This window comes from Rutilus rutilus (genome assembly GCF_951802725.1).
Source record: "Rutilus rutilus genome assembly, chromosome: 8".
Classification (NCBI taxonomy): Eukaryota; Metazoa; Chordata; class Actinopteri; order Cypriniformes; family Leuciscidae; genus Rutilus; species Rutilus rutilus.
The window spans coordinates 21,997,047-22,020,435 of NC_140222.1; the positions used below are offsets into that span (position 1 = coordinate 21,997,047).

At 35.1% G+C, this 23,389-nt stretch overlaps 1 protein-coding gene across 1 annotated transcript in view; it reads right to left on the bottom strand.

Annotated features, from left to right (window-relative positions):
- The window catches only part of insrb (insulin receptor b), a 70,890-nt gene extending 49,122 nt beyond the window's left edge, over positions 1–21,768 (bottom strand). The window contains exon 1 of the mRNA XM_084416849.1: positions 20,581–21,768. Within this exon, the coding sequence (XP_084272975.1) occupies positions 20,581–20,659 (79 nt within the window). The 5' untranslated portion in view covers positions 20,660–21,768. The remainder of the gene's footprint in view (positions 1–20,580) is intronic.
- Positions 21,769–23,389: the final 1,621 nt, after the last annotated feature.

Sequence of the window (23,389 nt, forward strand, 5' to 3'; positions counted from 1 at the left end):
AATTAAGAAATTGTGCATTATTTTTTTTAACTTTTTTTTTACCACACGGTAAAAATGACAATAATAAAATGGTTTGTTTGAAGCTGAAAATAATATAAACAGTAAAACAAATAGTACCATTATGTCAACAATATTTAAAATTGTATATAATATACAAGTTGTTTTGCATTATAGCAAGATAATGAGAATCATTCACATTGAGGTAATGAGAATTGGCGTGGAAAACGTGCTTAATTTTCATGAAAACAATCCTAAAATTAGGCCTTAAAATATAATTGAAATTGAAATAATTCCTAGATGTTAGAGTATGAGGTACAATATGGCCTCTATGTGTGTTTGAATATATTTTCATGAGATCAACGAGCAATTGTGCAAACCTGCTTTCCCTAAAATAGCCAACTTACGTAGACACTAGATAAAACTGACTGCGTTTCAGACTGACACAGTAATCATTGATCTTGTAAGGTCAGTAAAGCAACATTAGTACATCAGGAAAACCGAAGAGAAGATCCTGACACAAGCTCCTCATCCAAACTCTAATATTACTGCAGCAAGACTTCACACACATACGAGAAATTGTTACATCAGGTCCCTAAAGATAATTGAGCAAACATCATAAAATGGCAACATCTCTCCATAGCAACAAGTCCCAGCATGCACAAACAGAGAGCACTTGCCAGACAAAAATGCACTTCAGCCTGTTTACCTCAGAGGAATAGTCTTAGGGGGTATAAAACAACTATAAACTATTTAACTATAAAACAAAGAATATCTTCTTACAATCTGGTGCCAAAACTAAAGGACTTCCAGCAAATAGACAGCAAAATGCAACTATTCCACACACAAATTTGTTGAAATATTCTACATTTCCCACAAAATCTGATGATGATGTATGAAATGATGTAATGATAAATGAAAGTTTGTGGTCAACCACATATTAAATGACTGTGTTTTATATTCAATTAATTTAAACTGCTGATGTTATTATTGTCTAGCAATTAACATTAAATTAAACAGATTTGTTTTTTTTAAACTAGAACTTGAGTTAAAATTTAAGAAGAACTTAAAAATTTTCCACAAATTAAAGAAAGAATATTTAAACATTTTCTCTTCTAATAACTTAACAGGGTTGTGTTGCTCATCTTAACGAATAGTCGCCCCTAAAGTTTGGTACAATTTTTGAAAATGGGAATATGCGGTAGAAAATGTCACTTCTTGGGTGTCACAATTTGAATGCGGTAACTTGCGGTAACAGGGTTACATGCAAAATGTGGAATTTTTTTATAATTTAAATATTTTAAACTTTTTACTACAACAAACAATTTTTTTTTTTTTAAACAAAACTTTAGCCAAATTTAAGCTTAATCGTGGAAAGTGGCATTCAATTGTTTTATAGCCCCCACAAATCGCATGCAAAATAAAACAATTTTAATATTTTAATTATTTATTTTTTACTACAACAACCTGAATAGTTTTTACACAAAAATCATGCAATAAAAAGTAACAAAACTCAATAAATTGTAGCCTAATTTAAATCTCTGTTGCACTAAAGTCAGGGCTCCAGACTTTGCGACCTTTTTTCTTGCCGTTTCTGTTGAATATGAGAAAGAACAAACGACAAACGAAACCGTGTTTCTTGTTAGAGCTATCATTTATTAGCTCTTTGGTCACGTGACAGTTACTAAACAGCGCTGGGGATCCAGTGAGAAAGCGTTTGAATTCGCCACAGTATTAATAACATCGCTGCAAGATCTAGTGAGAAGCATTCAAACTTTGCGCAGAATTCTCTGTTATAAACTATATATATCAGATCAAACAGCGCTAACATGGACAGAGCAGGAGAAGCAATGTCCCATGAACGAACAAGTTATAGAAGGCTTTCCAATCCACAAATCACCAACATTCACCATGGATTTAATTTAGTAACTCTAACTGTAACCATGGTATTGTGACAGAAATAGTCAAATGTTTTAACATTATTAATTTCAGGGTTCGTACGAACTTTTGAGAGTGAAATTCAAGCACTTTTCAAGTGCTTCACACTTTTTCGAGCCCTTTAAAGCTCTAAATAATATGATCATTATTTTTAATGTGATGACAAAAAACATTTGTTCATCCTTCATAGATTTTCCCCATCTGTAAAACTTAATTTCAATATGTAGAAAAACGAACACTTGTTTGAAGACCCTTGTTTAAAAATAAAAAACATGAAGTTACCACTATTGCCAGTAGGTGGCGGCAGAGGGGCACTTATTGACTTATTAGCCATTTCCACTCCCTTTTTTTGCTTTTCATTTTATATTTATACATTATAAAATATGAAATCAAGAAATACATTTTTGTCAAAACTTGACACTTCTTTGAGCTGAAGTATGAATAACAAACTTTCTTCAAACTCAAGACTGACTTGAGCGCGCTCCTTTTATAATCACTGAAGCTGTCGGTCAGTTCAGTGTGATACTATAGAAGAACAATGGTGCATTTAATAAGAATACAATATAAAAAAAATGTCCCTATAAAATTTGTTTTTTTCTAGGTTACTGATGTTAATAAAAGTTCATTTTATCTGCATCTTAAAGGTGCTGTATGTAACTTTTTCACTCTACAAAAGCATAAAAATACCATATGTTTGCATATATTGAGGAAACATGCTAAGTTCACATACTCGTTTCTCTGAAAAACACTTCTACAGCCAGTTATTTTACTTTGAAATGTGCGTTTCCAGGCTGGAATGTTTGTTATTGTTTTGGTCTGTGATATTGCACGTTGCCAATTTGCCACTTTTCATTGTCCATTGCGCTCGTTCCTGTCGCGTGTGCTCAAACTGGCAACCCGTGTGAGCGCCGTCCAGTCTGAGGAGCATGTGGCGGGAGAAACGACGATCTCTGATATTTTGAATTCAACTGCAGTACCCATTTCGACCACTAGTTGTCATTCTTACATACTGCACCTTTAACTCAAGCTCAATGCTTTACTGTCAAATGTGCATTTCCAAGAAATAAACGTAATATTATTAGTGACTGCACTTGATTAAAATACCTTTATGATTAAAAATCCCAATAAAGCGCTAACAAATCAGGTGCTGGCACCACCATCTGTAGAACTTAACGTAGTGCTGCTCTCAAATGTTAGTCTGGAGCCCTGGAAGCGCTTAGATCTGAATGAGGACAAGGTCACATTTTATTGTGTTGGTCAACATTTCCAAGGTCGGCTGTAAACAGATATGGAGCTTGTTTGTGTAATAGCATGAGACCTCGTGCGCTTGTCTGTTCACACACTTTCCAAACTTCCCCTTTTCTTGTTCGCTAAACAACTTAAACTGCTCTTCATCCACATGGAGAGAGGGAAGCGTCCTGCCTCAGCCTGACTGAAAGCGGACACCTAGCCGTCATTTAGGACCCTGATTTATAGGTATCACCGCAGTGACGTCAGGTTTTAAGTTGCTCCCTGTTTACGCCATGCTCTGGGAATGAACAGGGGGACTTTTTAGATGTCGAAAAGAAGCTGCAGCTGGTCTAGTAATGCTTACTGGGTAATGTGCGACCAAATAATGACAAACTCCATTTAAGCGATGAAACAGATGGAGCTAATCGACAACAACTCCGAACAGCAAAACAGCTGAGCAAAACTTAATTGCTGTCGTACATGAAATATAAGATTTGCAGTATACAGGTCGACTGCTAAAATGCTTCAACTACAGTACAGTCATAGAAAGCAAGCAACAACTAGTGCATGAATATCTAGAAAGATCTACAGATAAACAACAGGCAGTGTTGAGGTGGCAATTCGGCTTCTGAAACACAATGCTGGAGCTTATCATGAAACCCATCAACCAGGGCTCAGACAACTGTGAAAGTAACAGCTTTGCGTTCAAACGCACGCAGACGAGTTGCACAGCATCTAAACAGCACCTGACTGCAGCTATGAGGGTCAACCGACACTGCCGAACTGCAGAAAATAGACCAGGTGACCTTTTTTTAAACAATGATGTTTGAGAGGTCGTGCTACAGTTGGGAATATATTCACAAAATAGCACAGACTCAAATGCCTTACTGGTTTTATGAAATTGTTACCGCACAATTAAAACATTAAGGACACAAATACTGCAAACAAAAACAAAACTAAAAATAATAATTGGAAAACTAAACTAAAAATAACTCAAATTGCCCACAAATTAGCCTGAATTTTTTGTAATAGGTATGGCACAGTATATAATAAAACTTTTAAACATCAAAACGCCACGTGTCGTGTTAAACACATATAAGAGGTAACAGTTATTGCATTAACTTTGGCAGCCCTAAAATAATCCAACAAGAAGAAAACTCTTGAAAGCTAACAATAAAAATATATAAATCCAGAATTAGCTAAGCAAAACTAATTTAAATACATTAAAATATAAATAAAAATAATTTAAAACATAATAATCATAATAATATACTAACACTATTCCGAAGAAATAGTAGCCGACAACTGCAACGACTATAAAACGATTGATCCATATTGTGTATTTTAGCATATTTGGATTGTTGTATTGACCAATAGCAGGGTTATTATAGTTATCCATCTACTCAAACTAAAGCATAAATAAAATTAATTTGTTGCTTAAAAAAAAAAAAAGAATAATTTCAGCTATAGCCAGTACAGTGTATTAAATTTATAAACTAAAACAAGCAAAAAAAATTAAAAAATTTAAAAAATTATATATATATATATAAAAACAGCTATAGCCAGTACAGTATATAACCTTTATGTACTAAAATAACCAAAACCAAACAACAAAATAATAAAAGGGTATATAGAGATAAAAAATAAAAAATAAAATAAAAAGGTAAGTAAAATGAAAACAGGAAATGTAAAAATAAAACTCTGATTAAAAACTATGAACTATCTTAATGACACTAAAATAACACTGGCCAATCGGCATCCAGGAACTGTTTTAAAACTGCACATCTGAAGGATGATTCATTCTGCGAAGCTTTTTTTGGTTGAATCAGGTCATCTTTCCAAAATCTTCTCTATAGATCTGGGCCAACTACAAACAGCTTCCGAGACACTAGAGCAGGGCCGTTTGTGAGTTTACATAAGGGCCGAGGGCCACACCAGAGACGAGGGGCCCATCGAAGGGGCACTGCAGGTTAAAAACATTTTTTTCCCCCCGTCGGCACACATCAGGCCGGATAAAAGGGGGACACTTAAGCTGTAACATGAGCCTCGCTATCCATGACGTAAGGCGAGCAGGACGGTTAGCGATCACACGCATGAATAGATGTGCCAATAGCCTCTTATGTGAACACAAACACACACCCAGACAATGCCACTGGAAATGTGACTTCCATAACAGGGCTGGAAATGAGGCTCGGGGGAGGAATCTTGCAAGGCAATCGAGAGGCTTCAACCTTCAACACCCACTCGAGGATTCAATTTCACACTCAAAGTGAGCAGCAAAACCTTTGCACTTAGGCTTTATTCAACAAGAAAATTTAGCAGCCATGGATAAATGTGACGATCGCAATGCACAAGCTCTCAGAAATGACCATCAATGCCTTAGCTACAATATCCCAGTGTTTACATAATGAGATGCTTCCTTATTTTTAGCATCACATTCCCAATAGAGAATTTAATATGCTTCTAGCAATAGTGACTAGCGCTTGGAAATTGGAGCATGATGGCTTTTACACCACATGTCAGGAAGATCATGGACGCTCAGAGAAGCCATTGCTTTAGCTGATGCATTGCATCTTCACTTCGAAAGTAAAAAGCGAGCGCACATTCAAAAGCGATTTCAGTAAAAGTAAGGAGTGGGTCGCAAAACCGTTTAGAGTGGGTCGTGCAGTCAAAGAAACAACAATAAACAATTCTATGTTTTTCTGATGCGAGACTTTTATTATGAAAGACATGAGTGAAAGCTGTTGATTCTTCTGTCAGACGCATTTTAAGTAAAGTTTGTCCTGATTCAGTGTGTGCGGTCAGCTGAGCTGTTGTCAGGCTATATGCCAGTGTCATTATTCTAACGTTATTTTCGTAACTTGTAACAAAATAAAAGTCTCTCACCTCAGAAATACGAACTTTACTGTCCTGTCAGATGTTATACTGTGCTCATACTGCGCACTCTTCAATTGCACGTGCAAATGCTGAGGCGCACACTGTATATCACTTCAATATTTATAAGCCGCGATGGATATTACGAGCATGCAACGTCGTAGTACCAATAAATTACGTAACTGCTTTGTCTTGTGTTAGCATGCATGCAGGCATGTTTATTCAATTCATTAAGAGTATCAAGTTAGTATTGTGTATTAACTCCAAAATGTACTTTATTTTTGCCGTGTTATTTTGTATATTTTTATAACTGATAGCGCATACCAACTTAATAACTTTCTTGCATTAACAAAAAATATTTTGGGACTGCTATTTAATAGCCGTACCTTATACTGTTTATTCATCAGTTTATTCAGATCATTTTAGCTATAAAGCTTAAAGCTACACTGTGTAATATTTTAAGTTGATTTTTAGCAAAAAACACGTTATTTCAAAATTATACGTTCACTTCAACCAACTAATCAAGTATTCTCGTAAGCGTAGAATCTGCCATTTAGAATACATACGAGCGAGTCGCTCGGATGGCGGAAGCCATGTTGCGCCTCCATCTTGAAAATACATTAGCCAAAGAGGGACATACAAGCTTCGCCTTTCGCGTTTTTACACGCCCACCGTGACGAATGCGAGAGGGAGATTTGCTCGCGACTGCCGGCAGATTTGAATTAATACGACCACCGTAGGAGTTAAAACGCCTTCGGAATGGGAGGGGCTTAAAAGTAATATTCAGTTGGTAGTCATATACAATTTCACCGCTATATGGGAGTAAATCTTACACAGTGTAGCTTTAACTTTCTAGCAAAGAAATTTTTCGTTTCACTTCATTTTAAGGTGACGCAGTTATACTGTACTTACTAAAATAAGTACCGAGTAATATCAATGAACTACATGTACTTACTGTAGAGTTACATTTACTGTAGGTTTAAGGTTTGGTTTAGTGTTAGTTACTTGTAATTATGCATAATCTACTGTTATTGCAATAGTAAGTACATGTAGTAACGTGTAACTACGACACTTTAAAATAAAGTGTTACCAATTTTTGGGGGATTAACAATAGGATATATGGTGTCCTGAAAATGCGGGGGAAAACAGGTTTAATTTTCTAGCAAAATATAATAATTACTTTTATAATATAATAATATATTAATATTACAAATTTCTTTTTTGGGGGTGAAATATGAGACATATTTCTTGAGATTCACGCATTAAGACAAAATGAAGCAACAGCTTTAAAAGAGGTGCTGAGGTTCTGCTTCCCACAATGCAATGCTTCTATTTCCAAACATTCAGTTTAGTTTACATAAGCTATTTCAGAGAATGGTCTGTTAGTTTGTGCAAAACTCTGTCTGACTAATCCCTCTGAATACTAAAATGTCGTAAAGTGGCCCGTTGGTAGCAGTATTGCTGATGACACACAACAAATTAAAACCAATTAAATTCCCAATTTCCAACCAAATAGCAAAACGTCCACTAAAATAGCAAAAAGGTGTTCTGAGAACTTAAACGAGCTCGAGAACATCTTCATTTTCTGCATCATGCAATCATGTCCCAAGTAGGAGCAATGGAACGAATGGCTTTTATTTAGGCTAGCTTTTGGCCAGCAGAAAATGCTTTTAGCCTAAACAGGAAAAATCAGTCTAGGCCTAAAAAGCCAAAGAATTTATCTGTCAGGAAGCCAAGTTGCACATGACAAACAAGAACGTGGATTCTGTTCAAAATGCAATTTGTAGCAACATGCTTTTTTGAGCAAAATTTATTGTGAAACAGTGAGTGCATCAAATATCAATAGCTGTGGGGTAATTACGCTCTCTCTGAAAGGCTTCTGCCCCCATTAACGCTGAAGAGACACTAGAACACATTTCCTGCTTCTAAAAGCAGCTACGAGGCCCTCGGGTCATCAGGGACGCGGCTTCCGACAGCAGAGGTATGTTCCTCATTGCACACTGCCCCAAAACCAGATGGGATCTGGCATCTTGACTATTTGGCTATTTCTTTCAAATCCAGAAGAGGAAGCCACGTTTCTAACACGCCTTGGAAGAGCAATAGTTTAGGCGAACAACGGTTTAATGAGGTCTAGATCTAGGTTTTAAAATTTCTCAGAGAATTTTTTTAACAGTCCAACAGTTAGGCCAGAAACATATTTTACGAATGAACACGAATTCAAGTACGCAAGCACACAACCGATTGTACATTACTGAGGTGCTAACAAAAATAATAGACATGCTCGAGATTTCCTTCAAATTGTAGCTTCGCCCATTACCATAAAAAAAAAATTAAGTTAAATGACGATTTACACAATAGCGACCCTTGTGCCCAAGAACGCAACGCAAACATGCACATTTTAAACCGGAATGCATAAAATTGATGTGTAGCTCAAAACATAAATATCTGAGTATTTTTACATTACAGTGTCTGCGCACTAAACCCTTGTCAAGTAGTCGCCTTTACCAATAAAATTTATGAAAATTACAGTCAAGACTCCAAATATTATCTTGTGAAATCAAGATGGCCTAGCTTAAAATATTATCATTCAGATAACTTATAGCCCTATGATTTCTGCGATAAAGCAAATGCGGATGGAATTGCGGAATCCAGTCATTAAAATAGAATTTACAATGTAACTGAACGTTAGTGAAATTTGGCAAATTTTGGATGAATAAATCAAAAGTATGGCAGTACAATTAAACCAATTACTGATCATCTAAATCATAAATCCAGAATTTCTGAATTTTTTTTTTACTTTTCATAGGGCCCTTTTAATGTAACAATTTCAACAAATTTTCAGATTGTTTTCAGTTTTCAGAATGAGATTGATTTGACATGCTTTTTGATTATTTAAATTTAATTATACCATTAAAACGGAATAGAACAGAGACTAAAACAGAAAACGGACTTAAAACTAATTTTATAGGGCCCTAAAAAAATTATTTGTGTTCAACTTTTAATAAATTGATGTTTAACTGCAGAAGTTCCATGGTTTCAATTAATCAGACATTTATTGCTTTTGACTGCTAAAATGTAATGTAGCTTAAAACAAAATCCAGGAAAATTGATTCATTAAAATTACAAGGGAAAAATAAAATGGGTATTATTAACCGTTATTGTCATCATGCTAAATGTCACGTCTTCGGTAGCAAATCCACCGCTTTCAACATCAAATTTTACAATTTCTTTGTCAGACTAACTAATCACCTAGAATGATTGTGTTTTGTGCCATTCTGTTATACTTTGTCGTGCCATGATTGAAGTGTGTGTTTAAAAAAAAAAAAAACAGATGTTTGCTTTACCTTTTGCAGTAATGCATGTTAATTCCTTATGACGACAAATGCTACCGAACATGCTTTAAGACTTGAGCGTGGCGACACAACGTGGTGTGTGTAGTTGGGAGGAGAGTATAAAAGGATTATTACAATGTTTTTTCTACGTCAAACACTAAGCTCCTCACCGCCATGCCATGTGAAACTCACAATCTCATCAGCATTTGCTGCAAATGTCGCGTGTTGATTTCTTCCACAGCATCTTGAGAGCGGGATGCAGCTAAGGAAGAAAAGCTGCATAGAACCAAGGAGACAAAAGCCAATATTGATCACTTCAGAGTGCTGATGGGCGCTGCGTGTTTTGGGTGAGACTGTGCGAGATGAATATGGCCATTGCAGTGCGCCCCTCCCCTGCCGTCTCTGGAATCAGTCCACAGAGTTACCGCAGGGAGAGGAGCGGCCGAGCGTCTGCAGCGAGAGACAGGTCAATTTAATGGGCTGTTTGTCTGTTCTGGAGACCACCGGCTCAGACTGACTGCTGCTGGGTAAGCCCACGTCTACCCAGAAACCCACAGACCCTGTCAGACTCTATGGCTCATCATGAAGCAGTTTTGGGTGGTGTGTGATCATTATGGGTAAAGCAAGGACTCGGATTTAAAAACAGATTTAAATGTTTAAACAGAAAAGCATTCAATAAAAACCAAACTGGACATAATAGGAAAGTATCAAACAGACCATAACAGAACCGAACTGAACAGAAATGGAAAAAAAAATATTTAACCAAACCTAAATCAAGCAGAACCAAACAAAACAGAATCTACCATAACCAGAAGGAACCAAACAGAACATAATAGACTAAGATAAAAATAAACGAAAGAACAGAGGAGAACCGAAAAGAACGGAATCCAACAGACAAACAAAACCAGAGCTGAAAAGCTCAGAAGAACCAAAGAGAACAAACACAAAAAGAACTGGCTAGCAACAAATAGAAATCAATCAAAACTAAAATGGAACCAAACGGAACCTAACTGAATAGAATCAGGTAGAACAGAATTGAACCATAAAGAATTTGGATTTTTTTCAAAGAAACTAAATACAAAACTTCGCAGAAACAAAAAGAACCAAAAAGAACAGAGTAAAAGAAAAAGAAAAAACAGAATCCAACTGACACAAACAGAACTGAAATTAACCAAATTGAACCAAACAGAACAAAATTCAACAAACACAAAAAGAACTAGCAAGCACCAAATAGAAATCAATCAAAAACAAATGGAACCCAACTGAATACAATCAGTTAGAACTGTATATAGTAGTTGGATTAATTTGAAAGAAACTAATAGAACTGAATAGAACATAATCCAAAAGATAACAAAACCGAATAGAGTAAAATAAAAAATAAAGAACCAAGAACACAAAAAACAAATCCAACAAACACAAACAACTGATTTGAACCAAACTGAACAAAACTCAACGAACACAAATAGAACTGGCTAGAAGAACCAAACACAAATCAATCAAAAACAAATCAGAACCAAACGGAACCTAATTGAAAACAATCACGCAGAAACCAATAGAACCAGAAGGTGTTTCGATTATTTTCAAGGATTCTAATGGAACCAAAAAGAAACTGAATCAAGTAGAAACAAACGGAATCAAATCGATCAGAATCAATCAGAAACAGAAAGAACCAAATAAACTGAAACGTTTGTTAACAAATCGCCTCACAATCCTTAAGCACGAACCTCTCCACTACAAACATTTGATTCCATAGCATAGAGGAGCCCCTTCATAAACAATGTCCAATATTCAAGCATTTATGAATATTTCTGAACATGTACCTGCAGCATTACACAGCAGTGAAATATCAATTCATTACGCCGAGTCAAGCAGCTCAACTAATGTTTCCACTATTTGTTTTTCCGTTAGACTTCCCTGGACACTAAACAGTTTTCTGAAATATTTTCAAACACACGTGAGCATGTTGGTTTTTCCATTCTGGATATCCTTAACCCAAGCAAGGTGGGACACGTACAGAACCTGCAGACTCGGAGCAACCCACAAATCACTCACTGTCGGCTCAATGGACCTAACAGACCCAAAAACCAACATTTCGTAGAATTCATATTCGGATTTATTCGACAACACAGCAGCAGCATTTGCTACACAATAAAAGCCCAATTCGTGGAACACCTCTGCGATACAATATGAATAAATGGATAGTTTTGGTGTTTCTGCAGTGACGCCATCCTCCAAGCATCCCGCCATCTACGTGAGCCTGTTCAAATATCTCACGGGCAGTTGGGCACTTGAAGGACGACTCAAAGTTTTGGGCTTTAAAACAAGACGTTACACAGCACATGAAAAGGGAGAAAGGAACTAACCAAAGCAAACAAATAAAGCTTGGCGAGTGTACTTTACTTCATTAACAATAGATACACTGTTTCCTTTGCCACTGTAGTAAACCACGGTTAATTTCTTGCCCTGGTCAGCTGCCAAGTGCAGTATGAGCCGTCGCCTCGGCGCTTGGCTCGCTGTTTGGACACATATCTGAAGTTTTCCTCTCACGTTGAAGCATCTGACACAAAGACAGACTTAAAAAACGTGTCAAAATGTGTCTTGTCTAAAATGATGCATTATGGCTGCGAACAAGTGATGAATGGTTGGATGCAAAGCTATAAAAGCCTCCAAAAACAAAATGTGTGCATCACATCTGACTGAAAAACTAATTTAGTTGCTTTTGAGATGTCGTTGCAAATTTTTTATTTTTTTTTAATGAGCGGTTACATTTACATTTTTCAAGAAAGCAGCATTTCAGTTTTTATATTTCAAAATGTCATGTTTAATTCAATGTGTTACTCGCCGTTTCTACGCAATTGATCGTGAAATTTACCAGCAATTTCTTAGCGAAATTTGTTTCTACACCAACTTTTTTCAGCGCAGATATTTCCAACACATTGTTTTAAAACAAAAATGTTCCTAAGGTTTATGATTACTTTTAAGTTCAAATTAAATCAAAATTTGATGCTATTTAATAATAAAAAAGTATATCTTTTTTTTTTTGCCCAAAAATGTTAACTTTAAATGAGCATTTGACGGCGCACTGAAAAAAAATTTTTTAGTTGAATTTAATAAAAAAAATGATCTTAAGTGGTTGCATTCAATTGATTTATTTTACCTACATTTAAACAAATGCATTAAGTTGAACTTAATCAATTTTAGTTCAACATAATGCATTTGTTTAAATGTAGGTAAAATCAATTGAATGCAATCATTTAAAGGTATAGCGGAGGATTTTCCCGAATTTTAGAAAAGAACCGCCCTCTCCACTTTTTGAAAAAATGCACATGCGCAACACTCTACCTGCTCCCGAGAGGGAACGCCTATTAAACGTGTGCACGAGAGAGCATGCATGAGCTAATCATAGCTTACATTAACTTTTACTAGCAGTGATTTTAAATGGATTTCTCCAAATAGCATTCCAAACTTTACCTGTCAAGTAGAAACTTCGCGACTGAGGCATCAGTGGGAAGCCCAACCTGCGTTTTGAGCACACGCCATCGTGTGAATCGTGTGCACGAGCACGTACGACGGCCTTACGTAAACATATCACCAGAATGATTGACACTTAGGAGGACCAATAGTCTTGATGATCCACCCGGAAAATAAAATCCTCCGCTATACCTTTAAGATACAATTTTTTATTAAATTCAATTAATCATTTTTTTCAGTGCGGAAAAGGTAGCCTAATCTAAACGTAAAAATAGAGGAAATTACCACGCACATTGCACAATTAAAAATCAAATATTGATCAAAACCAATAAATTAAGAAAATCCAATATTGTACTTTGCAAACTTACAATTTCATGTTTACTTTAAAACTGTAGTCTCCCTTTTTCTCAATTGAAAGTAGGCCAAAACTTGTAGTGTCAACGCTAAATCTGAGCTTGAGCAATCAAGTTTTCCCTACCGAACATTAGTTATGCATGGATTGGACGAATGCAAGCAGGCGATAAAGGTGAATGGGTTTGTGTTCACACTTACAAACTGTGCAGGGCCGGATTATTTTAGACAGGCATTGTTTCTGTGTGTTATCCAGACTGGACGGCTGCAAATACGTGTTGTATGAGGGGAAAAACAAAACCGTGGATGACAGTGAACTCTCTCACCTCCCCTTAAATGAGAAAAACTCTGGGACGACGTGCCGTCTGACAGCAGCGCTCGGGCACACAAACTCACAAAGACAACCGTGCTTTTGGCCTCGGGTTGGGAACGTGGCCCAGAGACGGGAATGTTCACTTTTGTAACTTGGTCTACGGCATTAGCGGCAGAGAAACGAATATGTACAGCTAAAAATAAACCACATAACCTCTGATTTTTCTCATCCCACACCTCTACAAAAAGTAAAGCAGGTGGAGCAATCCAACATTAAGGCTCTAAACTCAATCCAGTTAAAGGAGTAAAGACCTACGCTGCCACACGAGATTACGAGAACAACAAAGACTTGGAAGGCCTCCTGCTAGAGTATGATCTAATTCTTCATCTTCAGCTGTGTCTCCTAATGCGGTCAGGCTCAAGGCAATGAGATTTCAAGCTGAGAACAGAGCAACGCGTAATACGACAGTTCATTTAATGTAAAGTTACTTGACAGGATCTGAGTTTGACTCTTCTGAAGAAGCCTTTAAACATTCAAAGTCTAGATCAAACCGGAAAAAAAAAAGAATCAAACAAAACACTCAATTAAGTATTCACTTCCTAAATGTCTCCGAAACCTGAGATGTTATTGAAGTCAAAATGAAACAATTGCAACCCTTTTTCCTGAAAATTCAATGAGGGAAAAAAACTTTACAAGTTTTCCAAAAAGACAAAACCTTTGTCTTTAAGAATAACATGCAGCAATGAATTGTTCACAATAAGTCAAAAAACATTTAAGAAAGTAATAAAGGATCAGTTTTGAATTCACGTCACCTTAAGTCAATTTTTTTTTATAAAGCCCACATTAGGCAAACTAAATATTATAGACTCTTGCTTTGTTTCACATACAACTGAGGTTATAATATTAGCAACATTGCTAATTATGTTGAACTGAGAAATTATAGTCTAAAAACTAGTGATGCGGCGATATACAATTTTTAGCCGAAACCGATAATTCTTTATATTTGAAAGCCGATAAAACATATATTGGCCAATAAAACTAAATTCTAATCTTTTTTGAGAGCTTGATTACAAAAACAAAAGTCTCACCATTAAATCCATGTCTCAAGTACACAATTATGATATTCTCATTATAATTTTATGTAGACTATGACAGCCAAAGTGATTCTTATATTTCAAGCAATTCAAAACCATCATGGTGAACAGCGCATCTGAAGTGTCTTAGCTGAAGGAAATAATCCATTATTTATCGGCTTTAATATATCAGCCAAATTTTCTTTCCAGTCCGATAACATTAAAAATAAACATATATCGGGCGATACCGATATGGTGGCCGATATATCGTGCATCCCTTCTAAAAACTATTGGAAACACTTTAGTTAAGGGTCTAATTCTCACTATTAACTAGTAGCTTATTAGCATCCATATTACTAGGATATTGGCTGTTTATTAGTACTTATAAAGCACATATTAATGCCTTATTCTGCATGACCCTATTCTAAATCCCTTAATCCTACATAATACCTAAACTTAACAACTACCTTACTAACTATTAATAAGAGTTTGAGTAAAAAGCTGTCGTTAATAGTTAGTTAATAGTGAGAATTGGACCCTAAACTAAAGTGTTTTAATTAAACAGAAATATCTGTAAAATAACTTATAGACTGCAAAATCATTCAAGTGCGACAATAAATTTCATGCAACTCAGAATGTTTTAAATATAACATAAAATGTAGGGTTTCTTGCAACTTCTCTTTGAAATGAAAACATGGAGATTAAAGTTTGTTTTCATGCAATGCTTCAGAATTTTTTCCCCCTCAACTATCTGATAATATTTACTTGCAGTGAGAAGGGAGAAAAAAAAACTAATTTAATTTACCGCAAAGTAAAACAAATTAATGTCACCCCCTTAACCTTGTTGAAAGGTTTATTGGCAGAATAAAGATGAGTATCGCTCATATTTACGGCTCTGTAATTGAGGGAACAGCCACACACATCGAGATATGCAGCTCACAAGAAAAAGGAGCTTGTCTTCACTCATTAAATGATTTTATACAATACTTCCTCTAAAAACAGCCCTAGCAGTGCTAACCACTGAAGAAAAACAACATCATTCAAAATAACATTATTTAGTTTCAATATATTTAACCCACTTATATTTCAGCTACTGTATTTCAACATAGTTATGATAGACCACTTGAAAGTTAAAAGGGTGTAATTATGCCGGTACACAAAACTGATGGTTCGTAATCGGTTAATCGGTACGTACCTCGGTTTTGAAGTCACGGTTCGGTACGGGTTCACTACAGCAAGAGGGAGAAGAAAACTAAATATAAAATGCTTTATTTTTTATTAAACAGTGGTTTACCGTGTCTCTGTCTTTAAATGAATTCAATTCTAATTAAAAGTTTGAGGATAAACAAAAATGTCTCTGCTAATGCTGTAAACTATATAGGAAGCCCTTACTTGTACATTATAATATTAAAGGTTAACAACAGAGCCCAAACTATTAACCCAAATTCAGTTGCTATTTATTTTTTAGATATAATAATCAACACTGTATGAATGATCTCTTTACTCCAATATAATAATTGACACTGGCCGTAATTTTCATGATTTATTTTGTGCATTAAATAATCAAGACATCACTAACTGGTTAAGTGAAATATAATGAATATATAGGCTAATATAGTGCATATATTTAGTGAAAGAGTTCATTTCTCCAGCGAACTAACAAACTGTGGACACTGAATGACTAACTGTTAGCCTGAGGTAAATTGTAATGCTATGTGGGATATTGTTTAAAAGCTGTTCTATTGACGTCTTTCCGCCGTTAAAACACTGATTGAGCGATTACACGAGATATGATACGTTTCTGTAGGTTGTAGTGTATCTTTCAACATACCTTCAGTCAGATGTTTATTCTGCCACTGGTATTGACGAGGAAGAGATGATCGCGTTTGCTCGCGCTTCACGCGCTGCCGTTTGAACTGAGGCGTCTATACGGTCACGCCATATCAAAGAGCGTCAAAACGGCATTTTTATTTTCATTTTGTGATAAAATGGACAGAATTTGAAAGATGACACTTTTTTTTACCGAAAGTAAAAAAACGTGGAGCTTATTGCAATTATTGGTGGTTATTGGTGGTTACGCTTCAACGCTGTATTAGTCGTGTAGACATAAAGATCATGTACCGAACATTCGCAGGACGAATACTTGTACAGTTACGAATGAAACAATTGTTTTGTGACATAAGGTGAGGTCAACCTCAACACCAGTCACAGTTGCTATAGGCGACAAAAACAATTATGCTTAGGCTAGATCGTCCCATTTAACAACGTTTGATCCGAACCTCACGGCCTTTGAAGGATGCAGCCTCTGAATTGGGACACAGCTTATGTCTACAATTTTATTAAGCCTGCGTTTATCAAATACAAACATCTTAGTCAAACTAAATATAGTCTTCTTAGCTAATTGCTTTGTTGCACAGTTGATGAAATTGAGGTTATAAAATCTAACATATTGCTGTTGCCGCCATTTTATAAAAGCAATAAGCCACTCAAGTGTAGAGATAGTGCGCCAACATATAGCACAACTGCGCCTCGGGCGACCCGAGCTCGATTCCCAGCTTGAGGTCTTTTGCCGATCCCCACGCTTTCCTGTCAAAATCTCTACCATCCTATCTAATAAAGGCGCAAAAAGCGTAGAGATTGGCCTCAAAGCTAATCGACATGGAATAAAAAAAAAAGCCTCAAAACTTCCATTTTGATTTCACCCTTGCATCGGGATCTGATTAATAATTAAGTCAAAAGAACCCCATTTAAGGCATATGACAGTCAAATACATGTAGCCCATCAGGTAGCGTAACAGAACTGCCAAGATTCTCTAAACCCCACAAATGCTGGAGACAAGCTGTCTTTCCACCCTCTCATATGTGCTGAAAGGGCCCCAACTCAACGCTTACTGATCCCTGCATTACTAGCATGGTTTGACAGAGACATTATGGCATGAGATCATTGACAGATAAAGCCGGATGGATACAAACAGCAACCGGCTCATCAGATCAGATTTTTCAGGCATGTTGTAAGAGGCATCGACCTCATTTGTGGCCCACAACAACCCAACATGGAGAACTGTGTCAATAAAAGAAACAAGCCGCCTTGAATCTTTAATCAATGAATATTGAGTAGAGGCGTGACTACGTTAACAAGTCAACAGGTCAGTCGAATACGTCAATGTGGAAATTACGCCCCTGCAAGGTGGAATAAGGGCATGTTGCTCCGTTCGCGCCCTAGAACATCTTGACATGGTAAAGCGAGGATAGCGAATTAAAACCAAAGTGTTCGTAACAAGATCACAAACAGAAATGAGTGTAACAAGAGTGGCTTAAAACGACTAATCTAGAACACCTTCTACTTCTTTGATTGCTCACCATCATAAAACTTAATGTGAAAAGTTATATAATCAGTATAAAAAAATGTCGCTGCTTAAGTTAATTATGATATACTTTTTAATATATATATATATATATATATATATATATATATATATATATGTATGTATATGATTATACATATATATGATTATGTGTTGCTTTATAAGGTCAAACTGCAATTGTGCTTTCTAGGAAAGAAACAGTGCAAAGTAACAGTCGCAGTTTCTTTCGTAAAAATGTTTTGCAAAAATAAAATAAATACAATTGCTGTTTATCTTCTGTTAAACAATTGCCAAGCACCAGTTTTTTTAAAGAAAAAGAGCAATATTGGTGGATTATTTCTATATTAAGTGATTTAAGAACAATATACATTTAAAATAAGTTTTAATTTTATTTAAAAAATGCATACATTTTATGCAAGTTTCAAAGTTTGTTCTTGTATGTCAATGTATGAAAAATCAGTTTTGAAGTAACGAACTCGAGAAAATGGCCACACACCAATGAACCTGCGAGAAAATCCTGCGAAAATGCTCCGATTTCCTGGGAAAAGCCCACCCTGGAGATTCGGAGAGCTGAACATAGAGCTCACATGCTACATGGCAAATGTTCAGATACATGACCTGGAAGACAAGAGGTCAGCAGGCACCAGACGCCGAAATGAGTCCCGAAACCCTCAACGGCAAGAGCACCTACAGGGTGGGCCACTTCAAAGACATTCCACACGCTTGGAATTCTGGGAGACATACCAAGGCAAACTGCAGAGTGTCAGAAGATCTCAAACAGGTCCATGGAGTTAGAGGCCAACGGTAATGTTAAAACTATTCCAACGTATTCTAACATCTTAATATTCGAGAGATCAACCGTAGATGTTTGCTAATAGAGTAACAATACCTGAACAGTTTAGTTTAAAAGATTGGCTCAGATTTGGAACCACATGGAAACCACATGGAAAATGGTTTTAAATAGACCAAAATTCCAAATTCTCCCAAGTTACTTTACCTGAAAAACAAACAGATTGCATAAAGGTTTATCAAGTTTCTGATAGAAAATGAATGCCACCTGCAAACACCTCATGTTTTCCCAATCCACGGTTCAAATGGATCGCTGGGATGCAACAGTTACCTATAATAGGGAAGATCCAATCATTTCCAGACCATTATTTATAACATCATGTTACTATTGCAGGCATCAGTCAAGCACTTTCTTGAGACGGCAGCTCTAAAAAAACATTACCAGGCGACGATTCTAAGTGTGCCCATAAAAGTGCCTATCCTAAATTTAAATTGATGTTCAGAAATGGAAAAGCTGAAGGCGTTTAGATATAGTAGCTATATATTTCACAGCAATACAGGATCTCACTAAACGTGTGCTGAAACTTCTCCATTGAACACATGAATGAAAAATATTGTGTTTATAAAAATGCAATTTAGCACAAACCTGATAACACCTTATTGTAAACTTTTATATGTATTTGTACATACAGTACCGGTCAAAAGTTCGGAAACATTACCATTTTTAATGCTTTTGAAAGAAGTCTCTTATGCTCGTCAAGCCTGCATTTATTTGTGAAATATTACTATTTAAAATAATGATTTTCTATTTGAATATACTTTAAAATATTATTTCAGTGATGAAAAGCTGATTTTTCATCAGCCATTACTGCAGTCTTCAGTGTCACATGATCCTTTAGAAATCATTCTAAAATGCTGATTTATTATCAATGTTGGAAACATTTGTGTGTGTGTGTGTGTGTGGTAGCCAATGGCTAATATACTAGCACTATATTATATAATGTATGACTTGATAAATGTACGATAAATGGTCATAGCATGATTGGTTAATGACAATGCAATAAACAAGAACTAGTATGAATAAATAATTATCATTTCAATACATATTGATTCAAATATATACAAACCACTGTTCGGTTAATTATGATTTCACGTTTGTTTGAGAGTTACGTTACACCCACACAACGCTTAAAATATCTTCCAATACAATATCGTGCACGCAAACATTCTTTTACTTCTCATCTGGGAATTATTAATTGATATCACACAGAAGACGAGCACACATCTCTGGCAATATAGATAGAAAGAAAACCAATGTAGGCTAATCCTGCACTTATGGGATCTGGGAATCTTCTTAAGGCCTCAACTTGTTTACAACACGCTTCCAAATCGAACGTGAAGAACGTGCGTGTCTGTCTCGGTGACTTGGAATCCAAGCGTGCGCGCGCTCGCGAATCCCGCCGAGTCCAGTCACGAGCGCTAATCTGGCCTTCGGGCTGACGCACAGAACGCCAGGCCTAAGGAACAACCCATTTTGAGAGGAAGCGGGGGAACCATGTATGAAAACAAACGTTTAACAACCAAAACAATAAGATTTCATTCTACAAATGACCTAAATTGTACCTTTAAAAAATATATGACTCATAAAATGGCTTATAAAAAGCCATTTTTAACACAAAAGGTCATTTAAAAACAAACAAATACGTGCAACATCCCTCGCCAACACGTCGGAGCAGCCCGAAGTCTACATGAGTGAATTCCACAAGTCCCCTCAGTTGTAAACTAATAGTACACACATAGCGGAATAACATATCTACATTTTGTGAATTAAAGCGTGTTATTACTCACTTTCTCCATGTAGCGATCCGCAGAGGCACACGATGTAGGCGAAAGTGACCAAAACAACCACAGATGTGTCCAGCCGCATTATGTCTCGCGACACGTTTTAGTTTTCTTGGAAAATTAAATCCACCTCTGGCGTGTTAAAAAACAACAACAACAAAACAAAACAAAATAAAACGTTAATTAGCTTACGTCCAGGCTAATAACGTCTAAATCCCAGCGACAACTTAAATGAGACCCCCCAAGAAGGGGACCCAGGGGTCCACCGTGTTCAGTTAAAAATAATGTTCAATTTAAATAGTTGTTGCCTACGCAGCACGAGTTAAATTACCATTAAATAACATGATCTTGCTCTCTAGTGAAAAATAAATAAACAAAAATCATTTTGAACTATTTTTCGGATGCATGTCTGCTTTCAGTAGATCAAGCATGAAAAACGTCCATGCATTTCTTCCATGGAATCAATCCCACACTTCTAGGAATGAGGTACCCTTAAGGGTTCAGTACATTGCAACTTTTTCATATCCCTGTTTTAGTTTGCAAATTTCTGTAAAATAGTATGGTTGCCTTGAAAAAAAAGAGAAAAAAAAAAATCCACTGTTCACAGAAAAGCTTGCAGATGTTTCCCAATCGTCAAAATTTCCAATAATTTGACAGATTTTAATGTATCTGAGGGCAGAGGCAAAATAAAGGCGTTATTCCACAGGTCGTTTCGTGTATTGCCAAATGTTCTTATTAGAGAAATGTCTCAAATCTCCTCATCCCTTTATACACATGCATAAACCAAAAAGCCTTTTTTTTCTTTCTTTTTTTGCTATTCCGCTGTCAGATAAGCCACCTGTGGATAAAATTAAATATCCACACACGTTTGTGTATATTCGAAGCGTTGAGATCCAAAAACAATTTTTTTATATTCCCCTAAAGCCTTTGCTTCTAGCACAATGCTCCCGAAGTGTGTGAGCGTACGCGCGTCACGGCCGCGTTGCGTTTTAATCTTCCACGTTTAAACAGACCAGCGTCCAACGCGTGTCCAGACTGCCCACAAAATCACTCAATTCCGTCCACAAGACCCCAGCGTGCGGTTTAGATGAACTCATTGGCGTGGGAATGGGCTGAAAGTGGGTAAAAACTTCTCTCGTGTTGTCGGCGGTATGGTTTTCCCCCTCTCGTCTCTCCCTGTGTACCTCCACCAGTAAACAAGTACTGCCAGTCAGCTGGGGTAGAGCAGCGGCGAGGCCCAAAACACGGAGCGGAGCGTAACGGATCGTGACTGCTGGAATGGAGTCTGTTAATACACACCCACATAAAGAGTAAGCAAGAGTCATGAATTAAATAGATTGGCGCTTTTCCATGTATATAAAGCTTAAGACTGAGAATTGTGGTGCTTGAAATCTGAATCCATGAAGTATTTTACACGTAAAAATTGATTAATTTTTTTTTTTAATTATATAAAAAATTATTTTTATTATATAAATGAAATGAAATTAATTAAAATATAGTTTGTATGTATTTTATTTTATATTCTATATTATTTTCTATTATTATTTGATTTATCAATCAACATGTATGTATTAAATGTTATTTGACAAATAATATTTTAAAAATTAAACAAAAAATAGGCCAGGGGTTATATAATATAATATAATATAATATAATATAATATAATATAATATAATATAATATAATATAATATAATATAATATAATATAATATAATATAATTATTGCTCTCAAATTGATTAATTATCTAACATAAAAGTTTGTAAATAAATAAAATATCTAGAAATAATTTATAATATCATATAATATAATGAATGTAATATATATATATATATATATATATATATATATATATATATATATTATAAAATAATATAAAATAATATAATTAATAGAATATAATAGAATAGAATTATTGCTCTCAAACTGATGAATCATCTAACAAAAGTTTGTAAATAAATAAAATATATAGAAATATTATTTATAATATCATATAATATAATGAATGTAATATAATATATATATATATATATATATATATATATATATTATATAAAATAATATAATTAATAGAATATAATAGAATAGAATTATTGCTCTCAAACTGATGAATCATCTAACATAAAAGTTTGTAAATAAATAAAATATATATAAAATATCATTTATAATATCATATAATTATATTTATATAATTAACATATTAATGAATATAATATAATATAAATATAATATAAATATAATATAATATAATATAATATAATATAATATAATATAATATAATATAATATAATATAATATAATATAATATAATATAATACATATTTTTGTGATGTCTTCTACACTGGCTTTCATCGCTCATGTGTTACTTTAGTATCACTGATTTACTATCATAGTTTTTACTATTTAGAATTATTATTATTTTATAATTTCCATTTTAATTTTAATTAAAGTTTTAGTTTACTTTTTTAATTTTTTAATGTCTATATAGTTTTTATTCATTTATATTTTGGTTTTAGTTTGAATTATTTTAGTATTTTAGTTTAATTATTTAAATTATTTATTTATCAAATTAAATGAAAATTATAAACGTTTCTTTGGCAACTAGATTAAATAAAATAAGTTTATTTATTTTTTATGTGTTTAGTTTTATAATAACCTAAAGTCTCTGGGAGACTGAAATGTGACTTGTTTGAACAGAAATGATGTCTGTTAACGTATTAACATTGAAGGCGATGATTTGCCACTGAAGTCCCTGTGACATGAAGGCGTCTGCCTAAAACATAAATGTAATTTAATTGGACAGTTTAATCTGTGAA